The sequence below is a fragment of the Protobothrops mucrosquamatus genome, unplaced genomic scaffold (genome assembly GCF_001527695.2).
Source record: "Protobothrops mucrosquamatus isolate PMUCROS unplaced genomic scaffold, P.Mucros_1.0 scaffold262, whole genome shotgun sequence".
Lineage (NCBI taxonomy): Eukaryota > Metazoa > Chordata > Lepidosauria > Squamata > Viperidae > Protobothrops > Protobothrops mucrosquamatus.
The window spans coordinates 134,822-157,234 of record NW_015386609.1 but is presented as its reverse complement, the minus strand read 5'-3'; the positions used below and the strand labels follow the sequence as shown (position 1 = coordinate 157,234).

Genomic DNA, 22,413 nt, shown 5'->3' with positions numbered 1-22,413 from the left:
CATGGGTTAGTCAAGGATACTTTCAGGATAACGTTCTGTCCTGTCATAGCCCCTACTCTGGAAACACCTCCCCTCCCCAAGATATATCTCACAGTCTTTGACTGTGTTCAAAAGAGCTCTAAAAACATGGCTTGTTTTCCAGGCCTTGGGTTATGGTGGGTTCGCCATAACTGATGGTCTTCTAATGGCTGCTTTCTGCCTGGTATTTCAATGGGGTTGTTTCTTTGAGTTGTATGATTTTAACTGTGTTAATTGTATCGCGCCACTGGTTTTTACTCTACGCCACTCAAGAGTTCTCTGTAAAGTTGGGAGGCCTTCCATGTTTCTAAAACAAGTAAATAAATCAAATAAACTCTAGGTGTGTCTTCCCACTGGGACACAGGGAAGAAAAGTCAGAACTACCACTGGCTATTAAAAATAAAGAAAGACACCTCTTGCTGTTTAAAAAAATGTAATGTAATCAAGGAACAGAAATCACACGCTCTCATATAATGCTTTTTACCAAGTTCGGGAACAGGAAAAACTGGAGGTGTGTCGCGACCAGACGAACGAACAACAGGAGGAGGAGGAGGAGGAACATCTTGTGCAGCAGGTTGGACAGGGGAGACAGGATTCTCCACCTGACTTCTCTCCTGGAGGAAAGGGCTCCGTAACTTGCCTAGGAAAGGAGCCAAGTCAGTCCAGAACACAAGTTGGTTAGACCAGGGGTAGGCCACCTTGGCTCTTTTATGACTCGTGGACTTCAACTCCCAGAATTCTTGAGCCAGCACGGCTCAGCTTGGAAACCTCTCCCTTTCCCCTCAGCATGGCTGGCTCAGGAATTCTGGGAGTTGACGTCCACGAGTCATACAAGAGCCAAAGTTGCCTTACCCCTGGGTTAGACCCATCTCTCTTATACAACAGGGAGAACTTGGCTAAGCTGCTCAGTTGCCTGATTCTACCCATTCTCATTCAGAAATGTAGCAGTGTTTGTGACGCCAGACACAGCATTACAGGTAGTCCACAACTTACAAGCATTAGTTTACTGACCGTTTGAAGTCACAATGAAAAAAGTGACTTATGAATCTTTTTCAAACCTTATGGCCCACAGGGTCACGTGATCAAAATTCAGAGGCTTGGCAACTGGCTCATATTTAGGATGGTGGCAGTGTCTCAGGGGTCACGTGATGTAGCAGCATCCCCAGGGTCACGTGATTTCTATTCGGATGCTTGACAACCGACTCACATTTATGACGGTTGCAGTATCCCAGGATCCCCATTTTGTGACCTTCTGACAAGCAAAGTCAACAGGTTCACTTAACAACTGTGTTACTAACTTAACAGCTGCAGTGATGCAGTGGTGAGAAAGGTTGTAAAATGGGGCAAAACTCATTTAACCACTGGCTCGCTTAGCAACAGAAATTTTGGGCTCAGCTGTGGTCGAAAGTCAAGGACTGCAGTCAAATTAAACCATGCATCCAATGCATACGTGCTAACGGATAGCATTAGATCCTGTGAACCACATTCCAAGACCCAAATTATGGCACCAGGTTTCAAATTTCCACCATGTGCTTGGCGGAGAAGAAAAAAAACCTGTTCTCAGTTGCTGAGGTCTGTTACTGACATTCCTGTCTCTGGGGAAAGTAAGTGATTCCCTTGCCGTGTGCCTTCCTTAGTGCAGAAGTGTGTAGATCAGGGCTTTTCAACCTCTTCACTCATTGTACCACTTTTAGGATATGGCAACATCCGAGTACCACCAGTCGCCTAGCAAGGTGTCAAAAACTTGATGACCTTTTTTTTTTTTTTTCACTACTTCATGTCTATCAGGAACTGAATGTTGTCAAGCGAATCACTGACAAGTTTCAATGTTACCGTGACTTTTTTCACGGGGGGTTCGGTGTCGCTCGTTCTGCGGACGGATGGGCCGCCGCCAGAAGGAGGACAGACTCCAAAAGTAACAACACTCTTAAAGACAACTCCTAACCGTCACCGGATGGGGTGGGGGGTGTTTGGTCTTTATTCCTCTCGTCTGCTGGGTGGTTGCAGCAGGTTTTGGTCCCTTCACATGACCCTGGGACACTGTGACCGTCATAAATATGAATCAGTTGCCAAGCATCTGAATGTAAATCACAAGACCCTGGAGATGCTGCAACATTCCAGCTGATCGGCGCTTCTTCTGGGCTCAGCAGAAGCACCAGGATCAGCGCCGAGCTCCAGCTGGAGCCTGGCGCTGATCCTGATGCTTCCACTGAGCCCTGACAGTCCCGAAGAAGCACTGATCCTGGCACTTCCGCTGAGCCCTGACAGCCCTGCAGCTCCAGCCATCTCTCGCTCAGGCTTGTGCGGTGCTGCCACCGGTTCAGCTCATTCCCCTCCCCTGCTACTTTTCTAGGATGGTCGCGTACCACCTGCCAGGTGCCAATGTACCACAAGTGGTACCCGTACCACTGGTTGAAAAGCCCTGATGTAGAAGAATACCTGGCTGGGAGTTGATGGTGGCTGCTGCTTCTGTAGACATGGACCTCTCCTTCTGTTTGAAGATCTCACGAGGATTCACTGATCGTTGAGCTACTAGTGATGCTGCTTCCTAAAAAAACCAAAAACCAAAAAACCAAAAGGGTAACTGAATCCTGATGAAATACAAAACTCAAAAAGCATGGAAAGGAAGGCGGAACTCTAGCAACAGCAAACACCACTGCTGCCCAGCCTTAGCAGGCAAGGGGGAAAGTGCTACCTTTGGCTGCCTACATATCTTACTAAATGTAAAAAAAAACCCCAAAACACCTTACTAATAACCATCAAAATCCTTTCCTCAATCCTACACTGCCAGATGTGTTGGGCGACACAGCGGCAAATCACACAGCCTGCAGCTAGCACAGCCACAGCTGAATGAGGGTTAAGAGAGGATTTGGGATAATCAATCAATCATTCAGTAGGAAAAGCTCAGGATGAAGGCATCCATCGAAAAGGTTTTATTCATTGTAGGTATACACACCGGGGGGTGGGGTGGCACAGTGGTTAAGACTCTGGGCAGCCCAGCTTCAACACCTGAGTGCCATGCGACGGGCTGAGCTCCCGTCCTCACCCCAGCTCCTGCCAACCTAGCTGTTCAAAAGAATGTAAATGCGAGTAGATAAATAGGTTCACTTGGGTAGGAAGGTGACAGTGCTCAATGATGTCATGCTGGCAGCATCACTGCAGAAATATCTTCGTACGGTGCTGGTTCAATGGCCTTGGAATGGGAGATGAGCACCACCCCCTATAGTCAGCAACGAATCCACAGGGACTCTTTTACTTTTGTATGTATACGCACCAGTGTGCATAGTTGTTACAAGGCTAGATTAGGAATGGGGAAACCCAAACTGTAGTCCTCCGTAGATAGAGAAGCAACGGACGGACTTTAGACCAGTTTATCTCTAACTCTGTTCTAAACTGGGAAGTTGAAAAATATCTATCTACCAGCCCAAACATATTGGACTAGTTCAGGGGTAGGCAACCGTGGCTCTTTTATGACTCGTGGACTTCAACTCCCAGAATTCCTGAGCCAGCACGAGTCATAAAAGAGCCAAGGTTGCCTACCCCTGGACTAGTTTGATAGATTACAGTGCCTTTGAACTCTGGTGCTGGAGAAGACTCCTGCGAGTCCCCTGGACTGCAAGGCGATCAAACCGGTCAGTCAGAGGAGACCAACCCTGACTGCTCTTTAGAAGGCCAGATCCTGAAGTTGAAACTCAAGTACTTTGGACACCTAATGAGAAGGAAGGACTCACTGGAGAAGAGCCTGATGCTGGGAAAGATTGAGGGCAATAGAAGAAGGGGACGACAGAGAATGAGGTGGCTGGATGGAGTCACTGAAGCAGTAGGCGTGAGCTTAAAGGGATTCCAGAAGATGGTAGAGGACAGAAAGGCCTGGAGGAACATTGTCCATGGGGTCACGATGGGTCGGACATGACTTCGCAACTAACAACAACAACATTCAATGAAGAAGCTTTCAACTTCCCAGTTTAGGACAGAGATAGAGATAGATTGGTCTAAAATCCGTCAGCTGCTTCTCTACCTAAGGAGGACTACAGCTTTCATCATTGATTGGGGATAGAGGTGAAGTATTACAGAAAAGTAATAACCATCCACATTCTTTCACTAAAGTTCAAAGCCATGGTCCTGTTACTTCAAAGATAAAGCAAGCATCGCAAAGATGCTTTTTCAAGAGGCAACTGGATTTTTTTTTGTTTTTCTTTGAAGATGTTTCGCTTCCCATCCAAGAAGCTCCTTCAGTTCTGAACTGAACGTGGGACAACCTGGATGACTGAGACATCTCCAGAGAAATAAAGCAAGCACCCCCTGGTCAAGGTGAAGCTTGCACATGGATACGTACCTTTCTAGATACTGCTAAAGACATGAAGGCTTTGGGTCAAAGTGTCTCTTGCTCATTATAAAAATAAATAAATGGGATAGCAAAGCTCGCCTGAAGATACCATATGAAGTCCTTGTGTAAGATATCCTTTTGAATATGGCCTTTACTACATCTGATACAGAGTTAAAGGATGAAGGAAAGTCCCTGTGGACATCATTAATCTCCCACCATGGAAAAGATTCAGAAGGATGAAGGAATTACAAATAGCTAGTCAGAAGTAGGAAGACTCTCACAAAGCAAGAGATGCAGAATGGAGTTAGTGAGAAGGTATTCTCAAGCAGGGCAAAGTCAAGAAGAAAAGCCACCAATCTGCTCAAATGAAATCCTCCAGTCAATTGTCCAATCCATGCCCTTAAGGGAAACCCACAGTGGAACAGGAAGGAGAGTAAGAGTCAAGTTACCAAGAATCCCACATGCAACTGGACGAGTCTAAATCAGAATTCCACAAGAAAATAAAGGGAATAGCCAAGGAAGCACCACCATCAATTGGAACCAAAAAAAGATCAATGTCTAGTTTAACAAAGAGAAGGACGAGGGCGGACATGATAGCAGTGTTCCAATATCTCAGGGGCTGCCCCAAAGAAGAGGGAGTCAAGCTATTCTCCAAAGCACCTGAAGGCAGGACAAGAAGCAACGGATGGAAACTAATCAAGGAGAGAAGCAACCTAGAACTAAGGAGAAACTTCCTGACAGTTAGAACAATTAACCAGTGGAACAACCTGCCTCCAGAAGCTGCGAATGGTCCAACACTGGAAGTTTTTAAGAAGAGACTGGACAGCCATTTATCTGAAATAGTATAGGGTTTCCTGTCTCAGCAGGGGAGTTGCACTAGATGACCTCCAAGGCCCCTTCCAACTTTACTACTACTACTACTACTACTACTACTACTACTACTACTACTACTACTACTACTACTACTACTACTACTACTATTATTTTTTGACATTGTGAATAGGGTAGACAAGAATCCTTCAGGGAAATTCAGCTTGAGAGCCATATGCTAGCAGAACCTTCTTCAACTTGTCACCTGTAGACTTATTGGTTGGCTGGCAACCATGCAATTGAAATGGATTAAAAGCAGTTGAAATAAAGATACATTTCCCAGAATCCCTAGCATTTGTCACATATAACCAAGAATCCTGGTAATTACAGTCTCTCAAAATCTGGAAGGCAGCTAGTTGGCGAAGTTTTAGTAAAAATAAAAGGTGTATACATGGACTCTTCATCACCGGACCACACTAGGGATCAGAAAATTGTTAAGCAGCACAATCATTAAATGAGGCATCAAGTCTTCTGTTTTTCAGTGCAGTTGTAACTTTGAGCAGTTAAGTAAGGACTATCTGTCCAACTGTTCAATTACAAACAGTTCTGTTATGTCTAAATCAGAAATTTGTTTTTTATTATACAAACTCTTACATTTTTCTGCTAACCACATACCATACCAAAAAGGATGAAGCAATCTTACTTCCTGAATTTTTCTACAGAGATTGTAGAGGAAACGAATTTGTTCCTTTCCCAACCTGCACACGGAAACCAAAACTGCTGTCAAAGGGATCAGAAAGTCCATTTCTAGGTCATTTTTCAACAAAAAGGCAAGTAATAAAAATTAAGATGGTGGACTGCTAATTTTTGTGGGGGCTATTTACAATGGCAAGAAGTTAGAAACACAGTAATTCAGCCGCAAACATGATTTTTAGCTGCATCTTGGACACAGGAATGGAGCAAGGCTTTCGTTGTCAGAAAAACGCACAGCAAATAATTATCTTGAATTATTTTCAGAATCAGGCAAAAATGTAATGAAAGAGATGACAAGGGAACAGTATAGCCTTAGGAGACGTGGATGACCTTTTTGTGACGATGATCCAAACTATTACAACAGAACCAATGACAAGGTTCTTACGAAAAAAACCCGCAAGATTGAGCAGACAACGGAAGAAAAATGAATTATCAATCGCTATCAATATTTAGAGTTATCCTTAAAAGGGAGAGGTTTCCTTATCAACAGAAAGATCAGTCTGGTACTTTCTTAGTTACTGGAAAACTGTATAGATAAGAGATAGCCTTCAGATGTCCCAAGAACAGAGATAGCCTTCAGATGTCCCAAGAACAAAAGAGAAACAAGGATTGAAGGGTTGATGTATCTATATAGGTATTCAGCCTTCCTAAGACAGGAAGAGGTGAAGCAGATACATGAAGATCCTTCTGGGTTAAATTCTGGCTGCACTGTTCATGCCTGCCAGCTACAAGAGTGTCCGTATTAAACATGCAGTGCTCACAGTGATGCATGCAGTGCATTGCATGCACAGAAAATGCAGTGAGATTGTTGAATTGTAGTTGTTATCCAGCAAATCACCAGTTAGCCCTGCTTTGATCGAATAGGCACCAAGAGATGATATGAAGAAGATAGAAGTGATACAGATAACACCGCATGCTAAGGCACCGTGAAGAATGAGGAGAGGTTGACAAGGGATCTTCTCCCGTGTACCTGAGCTTTCTCCACAGAATCACTCCTCCGTGGGAAACCTTTCTTGCTGCGAATTTCTTCCTNCACCGTGTGCAAAAAACAAAAAAAAGGTTCAATCAGTCAATTTCAACTTCTCACAGGGAAAAAAAGATCTTGCAAAGTTGAAATTGATTGATTGAACTTTTTAGTCTCACCCAGTCTGCCATTACCACTGCAGCCATGCCCACTCAATGGGCCACACCCACCCAATGGGACACACCCACCCAATGGGACACACCCACCCAGCACTCGACGATGCATAAGTGGGTTTGGGGTTGCAGCTTGGGCACTCAGTCTCTAAAAGGTTCGCCATCACTGCACTACACCAACACATTAACCTTCTCAAACACCATGCAAACTCATTGGCTCTCATTTGTTTTCCCTTTCCCGCAAGCTTTTCCGATGCAGCAAGAAAGATTGCACCAATGGCCACATGGAGGAAACAGGACAGACATACACACACACACACAATTACACAATATTGGGAGACACTGAACAGAGAGAGATCTTGTTTGGGCAACAACAGGCCTTTCAAGCTTTTGAAGAAAAGACAAATCAGTGAGATGGATGGGTCTACACGTCTCACATCTTCTCACTTCAACAAAATAGGAAAGCACAAACCAGGGAAGGTTTGACACAAGGGTGAAAAGAACAGCCCATGTCTGTTCCAATGTTAGCAAATCTAGCTAATGGAGAATGAGACACAGATTTGGGTAAACAAAGGCTTGGTAAGGACCTTTTGAGAGCAGGACTGGGGAGAGATTGGTTGTGGGAATGTACCCGTGGCCTGGGTGCGTCCTTGCATTAAAAGAAATGCACGTACGTGTGTGCAAGAGCTATAAAGAGTACAAATGGACCCGAAGCTGTCCCAAGCAAAAAATTATTCTTCTTCAGTAAAATAATAGTAATGAAGGTAAGCAGCTTGGAAAAAGTTGGACTGGAGCATCTTTCGTAGTCAAATTCAACTTTCTCATGTTGGGAGAAAGCTGTACTACTCTCAGAGAAAGGAAAAGATGAACAAGGTCTATATCCATGCCAGAAATAAAGTTAAGATAAAAGTCTTCTATTTTCCTATAACCTGTTTTTCTTGCAGGCTTTCGGAAGAGGGGATAAAACTTTCCAAGCATAAACCTGGTCACAAAAAGGCAAAATTTTAAACCCTCTGGGGAAATCATGGGTTAGTCAAGGGTACTTTCAGGATAACGTTTTGTCCTGTCATAGCCCCTGCTCTGGAACACCTCCCCCCCCCCAAGTTATGTCTCACAGTCTTTGACTTGTGTTCAAAAGAGCTCTGAAAACATGGCTTGTTTTCCAGGCCTTGGGTTACGGTGGGTTCACCATAACTGATGGTCTTCTAATGGCTGCTTTCTGCCTGGTATTTCAATGGGGTTGTTTCTTTTGAGTTGTATGATTTTAACTGTGTTAATTGTATCGCGCCACTGGTTTTTACTCTACGCCACTCAAGAGTTCTCTGTAAAGTTGGGAGGCCTTCTATGTTTCTAAAACAAGTAAATAAATCAAATAAAATGTAGGTGTGTCTTCCAACTGGGACACAGGGAAGAAAACTCAGAACTACCACTGGCTATTAAAAAAAAAGAAAGACACCTCTTGCTGTTTAAAAAAATGTAACGTAATCAAGGAACAGAAATCACACGCTCTCATATAATGCTTTTTACCAAGTTCGGGAACAGGAAAAACTGGAGGTGTGTCGCGACCAGACGAACGAACAACAGGAGGAGGAGGAGGAGGAACATCTTGTGCAGCAGGTTGGACAGGGGAGACAGGATTCTCCACCTGACTTCTCTCCTGGAGGAAAGGGCTCCGTAACTTGCCTAGGAAAGGAGCCAAGTCAGTCCAGAACACATATTGGTTAGACCAGAGGTAGGCCACCTTGGCTCTTTTATGATTCGTGGACTTCAACTCCCAGAATTCCTGAGCTAGCACGGCTCAGCTTGTAAACTTCTCCCTTTCCCCTCAGCATGGCTGGCTCAGGAATTCTGGGAGTTGACGTCCACGAGTCATACAAGAGCCAAGGTTGCCTACCCCTGGGTTAGACCCATCTCTCTTATACAACAGGGAGACCTTGGCTAAGCTGCTCAGTTACTGCCTTGTTGCCTGATTCTTCTATCCATTCTCATTCAGAAATGTAGTAGTGTTTGTGACGCCAGCCACAGCACTATAGGTAGTCCACAACTTACAGGCATTAGTTTAGTGACTGTTTGAGGTCACAATGAAAAAAAAGTGACTTATGAACCTTTTTCAAACCTTATGGCCCACAGGGTCACGTGATCAAAATTCAGAGGCTTGGCAACTGGCTCATATTTAGGATGGTGGCAGTGTCTCAGGGGTCACGTGATGTAGCAGCATCCCCAGGGTCACGTGATTTCTATTCAGATGCTTGACAACCGACTCACATTTATGACGGTTGCAGTATCCCAGGATCCCCATTTTGTGACCTTCTGACAAGCAAAGTCAACAGGTTCACTTAACAACCGTGTTACTAACTTAACAGCTGCAGTGATGCAGTGGTGAGAAAGGTTGTAAAATGGGGCAAAACTCATTTAACCACTGGCTCGCTTAGCAACAGAAATTTTGGGCTCAGCTGTGGTCGAAAGTCAAGGACTGCAGTCAAATTAAACCATGCATCCAATGCATACGTGCTAACGGATAGCATTAGATCCTGTGAACCACATTCCAAGACCCAAATTATGGCACCAGGTTTCAAATTTCCACCATGCGCTTGGCGGAGAAGAAAAAAAACCTGTTCTCAGTTGCTGAGGTCTGTTACTGACATTCCTGTCTCTGGGGAAAGTAAGTGATTCCCTTGCCGTGTGCCTTCCTTAGTGCAGAAGTGTGTAGATCAGGGCTTTTCAACCTCTTCACTCATTGTACCACTTTTAGGATATGGCAATATTCCGAGTACCACCAGTCGCCTAGCAAGGTGTCAAAAACTTGATGACCAAAAAAAAAAAAAAAAGTGATGAAGTACAGATAGTCCTTGACTTACAACAGTTCGCTTAGTGACTGTTCAAAGTTACAATGGCACTGAAAAAAGTGCCCCCCAAGCCACAGCGAGCAAGACGCCTGCCTACCCGGCGGCGNATATGGCAATATTCCGAGTACCACCAGTCGCCTAGCAAGGTGTCAAAAACTTGATGACCAAAAAAAAAAAAAAAAGTGATGAAGTACAGATAGTCCTTGACTTACAACAGTTCGCTTAGTGACTGTTCAAAGTTACAATGGCACTGAAAAAAGTGCCCCCCAAGCCACAGCGAGCAAGACGCCTGCCTACCCGGCGGCGCTCTTCCTCCTGTCTGAGGTTTTCATTGTTGTGAGAATTTCTGTTGAGGATTGGCAGTGGGGATGGGGTGGGGGGTGTTTGGTCTTTATTCCTCTCGTCTGCTGGGTGGTTGCAGCAGGTTTTGGTCCCTTCACATGACCCTGGGACACTGTGACCGTCATAAATATGAATCAGTTGCCAAGCATCTGAATGTAAATCACAAGACCCTGGAGATGCTGCAACATTCCAGCTGATTGGCGCTTCTTCTGGGCCCAGCTGGAGCCTGGCGCTGATCCTGATGCTTCCACTGAGCCCTGACAGTCCTGAAGAAGCACTGATCCTGGCGCTTCCGCTGAGCCCTGACAGCCCTGCAGCTCCAGCCGTCTCTCGCTCAGGCTTGTGCGGTGCTGCCATCAGTTCAGCTCATTCCCCTCCCCCACTACCACTTTTCTAGGATGGTCGCGTACCACCTGCCAGGTGCCAATGTACCACAAGTGGTACCCGTACCACTGGTTGAAAAGCCCTGATGTAGAAGAATACCTGGCTGGGAGTTGATGGTGGCTGCTGCTTCTGTAGACATGGACCTCTCCTTCTGTTTGAAGATCTCACGAGGATTCACTGATCGCTGAGCTACTAGTGATGCTGCTTCCTAAAAAAACCAAAAACCAAAAAACCAAAAGGGTAACTGAATCCTGATGAAATACAAAACTCAAAAAGCATGGAAAGGAAGGCGGAACTCTAGCAACAGCAAACACCACTGCTGCCCAGCCTTAGCCGGCAAGGGGGAAAGTGCTACCTTTGGCTCCCTACATATCTTACTAAATGTAAAAAAAACAAACCAAAAAAACACCTTACTAATAACCATCAAAATCCTTTCCTCAATCCCACACTGCCAGATGTGTTGGGCGACAGAGCGGCAAATCACACAGCCTGCAGCTAGCACAGCTACAACTGAATGAGGGTTAAGAGAGGATTTGGGATAATCAATCAATCATTCAGCAGGAAAAGCCCAGGATGAAGACATCCATCGAAAAGGTTTTATTCATTGTAGCTATACACACCGGGGGTGGCACAGTGGTTAAGATGCTGGGCAGCCCAGCTTCAACACCTGAGCGCCATGCAATGGGCTGAGCTCCTGTCCTCACCCCAGCTCCTGCCAACCTAGCTGTTCAAAAGAATGTAAATGCGAGTAGATAAATAGGTTCACTTGGGTAGGAAGGTGACAGTGCTCAATGATGTCATGCTGGCAGCATGACCGCGGAAATATCTTCGTACGGTGCTGGTTCAATGGCCTTGGAATGGGAGATGAGCACCACCCCCTATAGTCAGCAACGAATCCACAGGGACTCTTTTACTTTTGTATGTATACACACCAGTGTGCACTAGATTAGGAATGGGGAAACCCAAACTGTAGTCCTCTGTAGATAGAGAAGCAACGGACGGACTTTAGACCAGTTATCTCTATCTCTGTTCTAAACTGGGAAGTTGAAAAATATCTATCTACCAGCCCATATCGGACTAGTCCAGGGGTAGGCAACCTTGGCGCTTTTATGACTCGTGGACTTCAACTCCCAGAATTCCTGAGCCAGTACGAGTCATAAAAGAGCCAAGGTTGCCTACCCCTGGACTAGTTTGATAGATTACAGTGCCTTTGAACTATGGTGCTAGAGAAAACTCCTGTGAGTCCCCTGGACTGCAAGGCAATCAAACTGGTCAGTCCTAGAGGAGATCAACCCTGACTGCTCTCTAGAAGGCCAGATCCTGAAGTGGAAACTCAAGTACTTTGGACACCTAATGAGAAGGAAGGACTAACTGGAGAAGGGCCTAATGCTGGGAAAGATGGAGGGCAATAGAAGAAGGGGACGACAGAGAATGAGGTGGCTGGATGGAGTCACTGAAGCAGTAGGCATGAGCTTAAATGGTAGAGGACAAGAAGGCTTGGAGGAACGTTGTCCATGGGGTCGCGATGGGTTGGACACAACTTCGCAACTAACAACAACAACAACATTCAACGAAGAAGCTTTCAACTTCCCAGTTCAGGACAGAGATAGAGATAGATTGGTCTAAAATCTGTCAGCTGCTTCTCTACCTAAGGAGGACTACAGCTTTCATCATTGATTGGGGATAGAGGTGAAGTATTACAGAAAAGTAATAACCATCCACATTCTTTCACTAAAGTTCAAAGCCATGGTCCTGTTACTCCAAAGATAAAGCAAGCATCCCAAAGGTGCTTTTTCAAGAGGCAACTGGATTTTTTTTGTTTTTCTTTGAAGATGTTTCGCTTCCCATCCAAGAAGCTCCTTCAGTTCTGAACTGAACGTGGGACAACCTGGATGACTGAGACATCTCCAGAGAGATAAAGCAAGCACCCCCTGGTCAAGGTGAAGCTTGCACATGGATACGTACCTTTCTAGATACTGCTAAAGACATGAAGGCTTTGGGTCAAAGTGTCTCTTGCTCATTATAAAAATAAATAAATGGGATAGCAAAGCTCGCCTGAAGATACCATATGAAGTCCTTGTGTAAGATATCCTTTGAATATGGCCTTTACTACATCTGATACAGAGTTAAAGGATGAAGGAAAGTCCCTGTGGACATCATTAATCTCCCACCATGGAAAAGATTCAGAAGGATCAAGGAATTACAAATAGCTAGTCAGAAGGAGGAAGACCCTCACAAACCAAGAGATGCAGAATGGAGTTAGTGAGAAGGTATTCTCGAGCAGGGCAAAGTCAAGAAGAAAAGCCACCAATCTGCTCAAATGAAATCCTCCAGTCAATTGTCCAATCCACGCCCTTAAGGGAAACCCACAGTAGAACAGGAAGGAGAGTAAGAGTCAAGTTACCAAGAATCCCACATGCAACTGGACGAGTCTAAATCAGAATTCCACAAGAAAATAAAGGGAATAGCCAAGGAAGCACCACCATCAATTGGAACCAAAAAAAGATCAATGTCTAGTTTAACAAAGAGAAGGACGAGGGCGGACATGATAGCAGTGTTCCAATATCTCAGGGGCTGCCCCAAAGAAGAGGGAGTCAAGCTATTTTCCAAAGCACCTGAAGGCAGGACAAGAAACAACGGATGGAAACTAATCAAGGAGAGAAGCAACCTAGAACTAAGGAGAAACTTCCTGACAGTTAGAACAATTAACCAGTGGAACAACCTGCCTCCAGAAGTGGTGAATGCTCCAACACTGGAAGTTTTTAAGAAGAGACTGGACAATCATTTATCTGAAATAGTATAGGGTTTCCTGTCTCAGCAGGGGAGTTGCACTAGATGACCTCCAAGGCCCCTTCCAACTTTACTACTACTACTACTACTACTACTACTACTACTACTACTACTACTACTACTACTACTACTACTATTATTTTTTGACATTGTGAATAGGGTAGACAAGAATCCTTCAGGGAAATTCAGCTTGAGAGCCATATGCTAGCAGAACCTTCTTCAACTTGTCACCTGTAGACTTATTGGTTGGCTGGCAACCATGCAATTGAAATGGATTAAAAGCAGTTGAAATAAAGATACATTTCCCAGAATCCCTAGCATTTGTCACATATAACCAAGAATCCTGGTAATTACAGTCTCTCAAAATCTGGAAGGCAGCTAGTTGGCGAAGTTTTAGTAAAAATAAAAGGTGTATACATGGACTCTTCATCACCGGACCACACTAGGGATCAGAAAATTGTTAAGTAGCACAATCATTAAATGAGGCATCAAGTCTTGTTTTTCAGTGCAGTTGTAACTTTGAGCAGTTAAGTAAGGACTATCTGTCCAACTGTTCAATTACAAACAGTTCTGTTATGTCTAAATCAGAAATTTGTTTTTTATTATACAAACTCTTACATTTTTCTGCTAACCACATACCATACCAAAAAGGATGAAGCAATCTTACTTCCTGAATTTTTCTACAGAGATTGTAGAGGAAACGAATTTGTTCCTTTCCCAACCTGCACACAGAAACCAAAACTGCTGTCAAAGGGATCAGAAAGTCCATTTCTAGGTCATTTTTCAACAAAAAGCAAATAGTAAAAATTAAGATGGTGGACTGCTAATTTTTGTGGGGGCTATTTACAATGGCAAGAAGTTAGAAACACAGTAATTCAGCCGCAAACATGATTTTTAGTCGCATCTTGGGACACAGGAATGGAGCAAGGCTTTCGTTGTCAGAAAAACGCACGGCAAATAATTATCTTGAATTATTTTCAGAATCAGGCAAAAACGTAATGAAAGAGACGACAAGGGAAGGGTATACCCTTAGGAGACGTGGACGAACTTTTTGTGACCATGATCCAAACAATTACAACAGAACCAATGACAAGGTTCTTACAAAAAAAAAAATGCAAGATTGAGCAGACAACGGAAGAAAAATGAATTATCAATCGCTATCAATATTTAGAGTTATCCTTAAAAGGGAAAGGTTTCCTTATCAACAGAAAGATCAGTCTGGTACTTTCTTAGTTACTGGAAAACTGTATAGATAAGAGATAGCCTTCAGATGTCCCAAGAACAGAGATAGCCTTCAGATGTCCCAAGAACAAAAGAGAAACAAGGATTGAAGGGTTGATGTATCTATATAGGTATTCAGCCTTCCTAAGACAGGAAGAGGTGAAGCAGATACATGAAGATCCTTCTGGGTTAAATTCTGGCTGCACTGTTCATGCCTGCCAGCTACAAGAGTGTCCGTATTAAGCATGCAGTGCTCACAGTGATGCATGCAGTGCATTGCATGCACAGAAAATGCAGTGAGATTGTTGAATTGTAGTTGTTATCCAGCAGATCACCAGTTAGCCCTGCTTTGATCGAATAGGCACCAAGAGATGATATGAAGAAGATAGAAGTGATACAGATAACACCGCATGCTAAGGCACCGTGAAGAATGAGGAGAGGTTGACAAGGGATCTTCTCCCGTGTACCTGAGCTTTCTCCACAGAATCACTCCTCCGTGGGAAACCTTTCTTGCTGCGAATTTCTTCCTGCTCCTTCTGTAACAAAAGATGACCCCTTAGACTTATGGCGAGGTCAACCAGAGATGATGGCACCAAGGTGAGGGAAATAAGACGCTTGGCTTGCACTGATGATGTTACCTAGTTTGGTAATGAAATGTCTGCAAGCTCAAAGAGCGCCAAGGACTCCATAGTTCAATTCTCAGCTACAAATATTCTCGTCTATTTTAAATCTTGGCTTTGTCAAAGAATGTTAAGGAACAGCTGCTTCCTATGGACCAGACTCACGTCACTCCACCGATCAAGAAAAATAAGCAAAGGATGGCCAGAATTCCACTTCTACCTACCACATTTTAAATTTGGTGCAAATTTAATCAGCAGAAACAGCATTCATGTCTTTATGACGGCACTAAAAGATCTCAGGACTTGCCTAGGAATTCTTTGCTATCTTTTATCATCTTCCTAAGCAAGAAAGATAGATGTCTATCTTCAGACATCTCTTTTTAAAAACAGAGGAAAAAATGTGATCATTTCCAACCTCACCCATTGTTGTTTTTCTTGTTCTTTTGAGTTGGCTTCCTGTTGTTGCTGGAATTTCCTGCAGATTTAAAAAAAAAAAAAAATCAAGAGCTGTGGTTAAGAAAAATTATGCCATTCAGATCTTAAATTTCTAAACTTAGCTGTGTCCTTCAACGTAATTCTAATTTAATCTGGTGCTCTATTCACAACAAAAAAAATACATGCAAGTTTGTACCCATCCCCATTACCAAAAAGAAAGGAACAGAACTAAATCTGTGATATCAGAACTTTAATACCGCAAGAACTTCGCTGGAAGCAAACAGTTTTTTTTCTATTTTTCTATTTCTGTTTATAGAATTCTACTCCAAGAGATGTAGCCTCCAGAAGTGCAGAGGCCTCAAGGACAATTTTGGCTGATTTACTGTAAAATATGCTGCAACTCTACAGTTTCATTTTCATCATAAACGCTCACATTTCAAAATGTTCTTCTTCTCATTCAGAAAACACAGGCAAGTCCTCAACTTACTACAGTTCGTTTAGTGACCGTTCAAAGGTACAACGGCGCTGAAAAAAACTGACCTAAGGCCATTTTTCACCCTTGCAACCATCGTGGCATCCCCGTGGTCATGTGACCGAAATTCAGATGCCTGGCATCTGGCTCATACGTATGACCGGCACTGCTGTGTCCTGGGGTCACGTGATCCCCTTTTCCAACAAGTCAAGTCAATGGGCAAATCAGGTACACTTAACAACTGTGCTACTAATGTAACAGCTGCAGGGATTCACATAACAACTGTGTCAAGAAAGGTCATAAAATGGGGCAAAACTCAATTAACGAATGTGTCACTTAACCACAGAAATTTTGTGCTCAATTGTGGTTGTAAGTCGGGGACTACCTGTATATCTCTTCTAAAGAAAGGGAAGACTTGAAGCTTAACACCTCAAAAACCAAGATCACGGTTGTCAGCAAACAACCCGTTAATTGACCACCAATAAATTCAGAAGGAATACCACTAGAAAAAGTGGAAAGGATCACGCACCTCGGTTCTAATTTACATGAAAGCTGGGACATGACCATTGAAGTAAAGACAAGGATAGAAAAAGCCCGAACAGCATTCTTCAAAATGAAAAAGGTCTTTTGCAGTCACGACATAAGCCTAAGACTGAAAATCAGGCTTGTCAGATGCTATATTTTTTCTATCCTGCTCTATGGAGTAGAGAGTTGGTCTCTGACAGAAGGCCACCTGAAGAGACTAGAAGCATTTGAAATGTGGATTTACAGGCGGCTGTTACGTAGAATCTGGGTTGACAAGATCAGAAATGAGGTGATAAGCCACCTGGGAAAGCCAAAGGAAATCATCAAAACAATTAAAAAATGAAAGTTAGAATATTTCGGACATGTGATGCGACACCCAGAAAAATACGGCATACTCCATTTAACCCTCCAGGGAAAGATTGAAGGCAAACGAGGTCCAGGCAGAAGAAGAACATCGTGGCTTCAAAATCTAAGGGACTGGTTTGGACAAAACTCAGCAGCACTTTTTCGTGCTGTTGATAAAAACATGATCGCCAACGTCCGATAAAAGAAGAAGAAGGCTTCAAGTTTTTGATTTCTGGCAAAACTGTCTGGAGAAGACATGCAGTTTTCTTGGTAAGGTTTCTCAGAACTGGCTTGCCACTGCCCGCTTCCCAGGGCTGAGAGAGAGCGACTGGCCCAAGGTCACTCAGATGGCTTTGTGCTGAAGGCAGACTAGGGTTTGTGGTCTGTTGGTTTCTAGCCCGATGCCTTAACCACTACACCAAAGTGGCTCTCTTTATCTGTAATATAGCATCCTAGAATTTATAAATATAGCCCAATATACAATAAACTGTCAAAATCTTCCTTTTTTTAAAAAAAAAATAGTAAGTTAACTCTAAAAAGAAGAGTTAACATCACTCAACGGTACTATCTTGTTTTATTCTCAAGTGTCTTCAACTAAGCAAAAGTCTGAGTTTAACTAAAGTGAACAAATTCCACACTCAGCTGGATTTAATTTAACAACCGCACAATTCAATGACTGACAATCAATGGCCACAACTAGGCCCCAGACACAAGACTGGAATTCATTCTATTGTTTCATAATGTTGTCTAAATCAACCTTAAAAAAAAAAAATTAAACTGCCTGGATTATGTGATTGCTATTTGCAGACCAAGACACACATGCACTGCAATTAAGAGACATAGAAAGTGCAAGCAGACATGTGAAAAGAGGGCTGATGGTTTTCGTCACAAGTGATCCTCCCCAACAATTCAGCCTTGTTGCACAGGTTGTCTTCGGCTTACGACCACAATTGAGCCAAAAATTTCTATTGCCAAGCGAGAGAGTTGCTAAGTGAATGATGCCTTGTTTTTCTTGCTGAATCTGGTTCCCCGTTGACTTTGCTTGTCACGAGGTTGCAAAAGGTGATCCTATGGCCCCAGGATACTGCAAGTGTCATGCCAAATATATAAATTTTGATCATGTGGGTGCTGCAACAGTGATGTGAAAAGCACTTGTAAATTCCTTTTTTCAGTGCCACTGTTAACTTCAAACGGTCAATAAATGAACTGTTGTAATTTGAGGACTACCTGTAATTTAACTATTGAATAGTACCATTATCTAAACCAGAGGTCCCCAACCTTTTGGGCACCAGGGACCGGTTCCGTGGGGAGAGGTTTTTCCACGGACCGGAGGGAGCATGGTATTGTGTGCTGCCTGCATCCCACGAATGGGGCTTTGCTTGTTTGTTTGTTTGTTGTTAAAACTGAAGACTGTCCTACTTGCCTCTGAGCATCAATCTCCTGGGATCGCTCCTTGTACCTTCGCTCCCGTAAAGTTGCTTCCTTCAGTTCCCGATCCCGACTCTCCTTTTCCAAACGCTGACGCTCTTCCTCCACTCTCCTCTTTTCTTCCAGCCGGCGATTTTCCTCGTCTTTCTGAAAGAACAAACCATACTTCAAAGCGGGAACTTATGGAGAACTAGTGGGGAAGAAATGGAGGTAGTGACAGATTTTATCTTCCTGGACTCCAAGATGACCGCAGATGGGGACTGCAGCCACGAAATTAAAAGATGCTTGGCTCCTGGGGAGGAAAGCTTTGGCAAATCTAGACAGCATACTAAAAAGCAGAGACATCATCCTGCCAGCAAAAGTGTGTATAGTCAAGGCCATGGTTTTCCCAGTTGCAATGTATGACTGTGAAAGTTGGACCATAAGAAAGGTTGAGCGCCAAAGAATCGAGGCCTTTGAACTATGGTGCTGGAGAAGACTCCTGCGAGTCCCCTGGACTGCAAGGCGATCAAACCGGTCAGTCCTAGAGGAGATCAACCCTGACTGCTCTTTAGAAGGCCAGATCCTGAAGTTGAAACTCAAATACTTTGGCCACCTAATGAGAAGGAAGGACTCACTGGAGAAGAGCCTAATGCTGGGAAAGATGGAGGGCAAGAGAAGAAGGGGACGACAGAGAATAAGGTGGCTGGATGGAGTCACTGAAGCAGTAGGCGTGAGCTTAAATGGACTCTAGAAGATGATAGAGGACAGGAAGGCCTGGAGGAACGTTGTCCGTGGGGTCGCAATGGGTTGGACACGACTTCGTAACTAACAACAACAATGGAGAACTAGACATAGGGAGACCTATAAATGACCCCACAAAAAAGTGCCAAGGGTTTTTGCGCAGCACTGAAAAAATGAGATAGCATCACTGGATGAAGTGATAATTAAGAAAATACTGGACTGTGCAGAAATGGACAGACTCACACTGAGAATCAAAGAAAAAGAAGACACAGAATACTTCCAAACATGGAACTTATTTTACCGATGGCTGGAAAAACGAGATAGAGAGTAAGAACTTAACTTTTACGACTAAGCAAAAAATTAACCAGACAACATGTTGTTCATTAAGCACTAATGAATTGTAATGATACAAAATAAAATACTTAAAAAAAAGCTGTCAGGGTTTGAACTACCATGCCAGCAGTGGACAGCCCTGAATAGGATTCACACCTCACACAGCGCGACTCTCTGTATAAATGGGGCATAGCATCCTCCCCTCAGTGACTGCAGGGTCCCACGTGAACTGTAGATCACATCGTGATATAAACGATGCTGTGCCTAGACATAGATCTTTTGAACACTTATATTTAATTGTGCTTTATTAATATAGGTGAAGTGTTAATATATATAGCTAGCCCATGTATATGACACAATAAATAAACAAATGGAGAACTCTATACATATTTAAATTGGATAACTTCTGCTTACAAGATTGGAAGACGGTGTTATCATAATCCTTCCTATTAAAAAGGACGTTTCAAACAGCTGATGCTAAGATGTTTCTGCTCAAGACCAGCATTCTGGGACCTGAAGTCCATAGATTGTAAAGTTGCCCATAGTTGCCCATCCCTGCTATAATGTGTGCACAATGCCACTTCCAGCCGCTTAATCCACCTTTTAAAAATCCTGGCTTAATACAATGTGAAAATCTACTAATTGTTTTCAATGACCTAAAACATAGCCCTATAAAACTAAGGAGGCTGTAAATAAGCCACCAGCTAACTCAAATCCTCAACTGATATTTCAGCAGCAACATGAAATGGGTTGAGTGAAATACATACCTCTGCTTTGGCCCAAAAGTTATCTTTGCCGACCCTTTTAATCTCAGACATAGCATTTGTTTTCTGGTAAACGGAGCCCTATTGCAGAAAAAAACCACAAAAATTCCTGGGCTTAACTGCAACTTAGTTATTCATAATTTATTTCTTAAAAACATTTAAGGAAATAAAATACGAAGCTCCATAAAGGAAAACAAGACCAAAAGAAGCACGGGATCTACAGATTAAAATAATCAATATATTTAGTTAATACAAAACTTATAATTAATTACGTCATTAATTAAATGTACAGAAACTAAATTCATTCATGTCCTAACTGTGCTTAATTATTAATCAAGGTGCCAGCAAGCTGCTTTAATAGACTTCACTTTCTGGAACCCTCAGACAATGAATTAGGTAAATGTTAACAAGATATTTCTTCTTCTCACCCCATTAAAGGCATGGAGAGCATTAAGCCATTTCAAAAAACTTACTTCCACAATCTTACTTCCCCTTGTGGACTAAGAACCTGAATTGCAATTTCAATGGGAGTTTGGCAAGCCTATTATTTTTACTACCTATGATGCAGTGGCAGGAACCTCTGGGGTTGATAAGTTCAACCTGAGTGTGTGCACTTGGAAAACGACTGCCACCGGAGGCTGGGTTGGTGATTATTCCCAAAATGTCTACCATGTCAGGCATGGCAATTTTTAAAGTATCTTTTTACCAGGAAACAATGTAATCAAACCTACAATCTTCCTCTTTTTCCCCATAATTTTAATTTTCCCAGAATGCCAACGGGGACTTTGAGCAACTCAGGAGAACCCTGAAAGAAAGATAATGTTAGAGGCTGGTGCAGTTCAGCTTTTCAGAGTCCCATTTATTTGTTAAAATAATCTAAAAGCACAGCTCCAACCAGTGGTTTGGGACCAATTGTATCCACAAAATTACTTTTAGATGGTCCCTAATGCAGGCATCCAGAGAAAACAAGGCATATTTTTTGAATAACCAGAACCTCGAAACTGCAAGATCAAGTCTGTTCCAGCTCAAAATCTTGCAAGGTTCGGTGTCATTTCCCCAAATCTACTAAGATTTCAGACTGGGTAAATCTCTTAAGAGCTCAACCAGGTTACAACATTAAAGTTGCTATGGTATTTAATCTTTGTTATGGTATGTGATCATCTGGGTCACATGTGCCATGGAGTCAGGAGACTCTGCAGTGCTATTCTCCCATTTATGAGGTGGCCCACAAAAGCTTTGGATGACCTCTCAAGACCATGCTATACAGCGCTAATCTACGAAAACCGAAGTCGGATGGGGAAGAAGTCTAATGAATTCCAGAGAAGGCCACAACTGGTATAATCTTGGGCAGCTCAAGCTTAGAAGATCTTACCACAGGAGCTTGTGGTCCTGCATCCTGGAACTTGCTCCCTTCTTTATGGAAGTTATAGTTTGCCCCTGAAGCTTTGGCCACCTTCTCCATAATGGTCTCTGGTTCCACATCTTCATCAGCCCGAGCATTTATTGTCACATGAGCGCCCTGAAAGAAAGGAAGTGCATGATTTCCTGCTTGGGATTGGCTGATAATCGCCGGGTACACCAGGCTAGGCCAGACCCCTTTTTCTTCATTAAGCAACAGGCAAACAAACCATGTCTTGATGTGATGCACCAACCCATTAGCAGGTACAGGCAGTCCTGACTTATGACTACAACGGGAGTCCAAAAAAATCCATCACTAAGCAGTGTGGTCACGAATTGAGGCATCATAGGACTGTACCTGATTTTGCAACCTCACTGCAACCGTTGTAAATAAGTGACAGGTACCAAACACCTGAATCATGATCACCTGACCTCAGGGATGTTGAGACAGTTATCAAGGCAAAAATCAGTCCTAAGCCACTTTTTTCAGTGCTATTGCAACTTCACACAGTCGCTAAATGAATACTTGCAAGTTGAGAACTATCTGTTTAGCTTCATGGAGAACTAACCAACATCCATCTATATATCTGTGGAAACAGATTTGCCACCTGGAATCTGTCTAGAGCAGGGACAGGCAACCTTGGCTCTTTTATGACTCGTGGACTTCAACTCCCAGAATTCCTGAGCCAGCATAGCTCAGCTTGGAAACCTCTCCCTTTTCCCTCAGTGTGGCTGGCTCAGG

General features: G+C 43.3%; 1 protein-coding gene and 1 long non-coding RNA gene across 2 annotated transcripts in view; both read right to left on the bottom strand.

Annotated features, from left to right (window-relative positions):
- The window catches only part of DBNL (drebrin like), a 34,361-nt gene that overhangs the window by 4,127 nt on the left and 7,821 nt on the right, over positions 1–22,413 (bottom strand). Inside the window, exons 4-10 of the mRNA XM_029283888.1 lie at positions 21,646–21,792; positions 20,277–20,354; positions 18,449–18,600; positions 15,669–15,723; positions 15,096–15,164; positions 10,717–10,825; positions 8,573–8,728 (exon numbers count right to left, since the gene is read on the bottom strand). Coding sequence (XP_029139721.1) covers positions 8,573–8,728; positions 10,717–10,825; positions 15,096–15,164; positions 15,669–15,723; positions 18,449–18,600; positions 20,277–20,354; positions 21,646–21,792 — 766 coding nt within the window. The remainder of the gene's footprint in view (positions 1–8,572; positions 8,729–10,716; positions 10,826–15,095; positions 15,165–15,668; positions 15,724–18,448; positions 18,601–20,276; positions 20,355–21,645; positions 21,793–22,413) is intronic.
- LOC107286227 lies at positions 568–6,926 on the bottom strand. The gene is made up of 3 exons (XR_001548850.1): positions 6,879–6,926; positions 2,458–2,566; positions 568–658 (listed from the first exon to the last, which is right to left on the bottom strand). It is a non-coding gene; the product is annotated as an uncharacterized LOC107286227 (long non-coding RNA).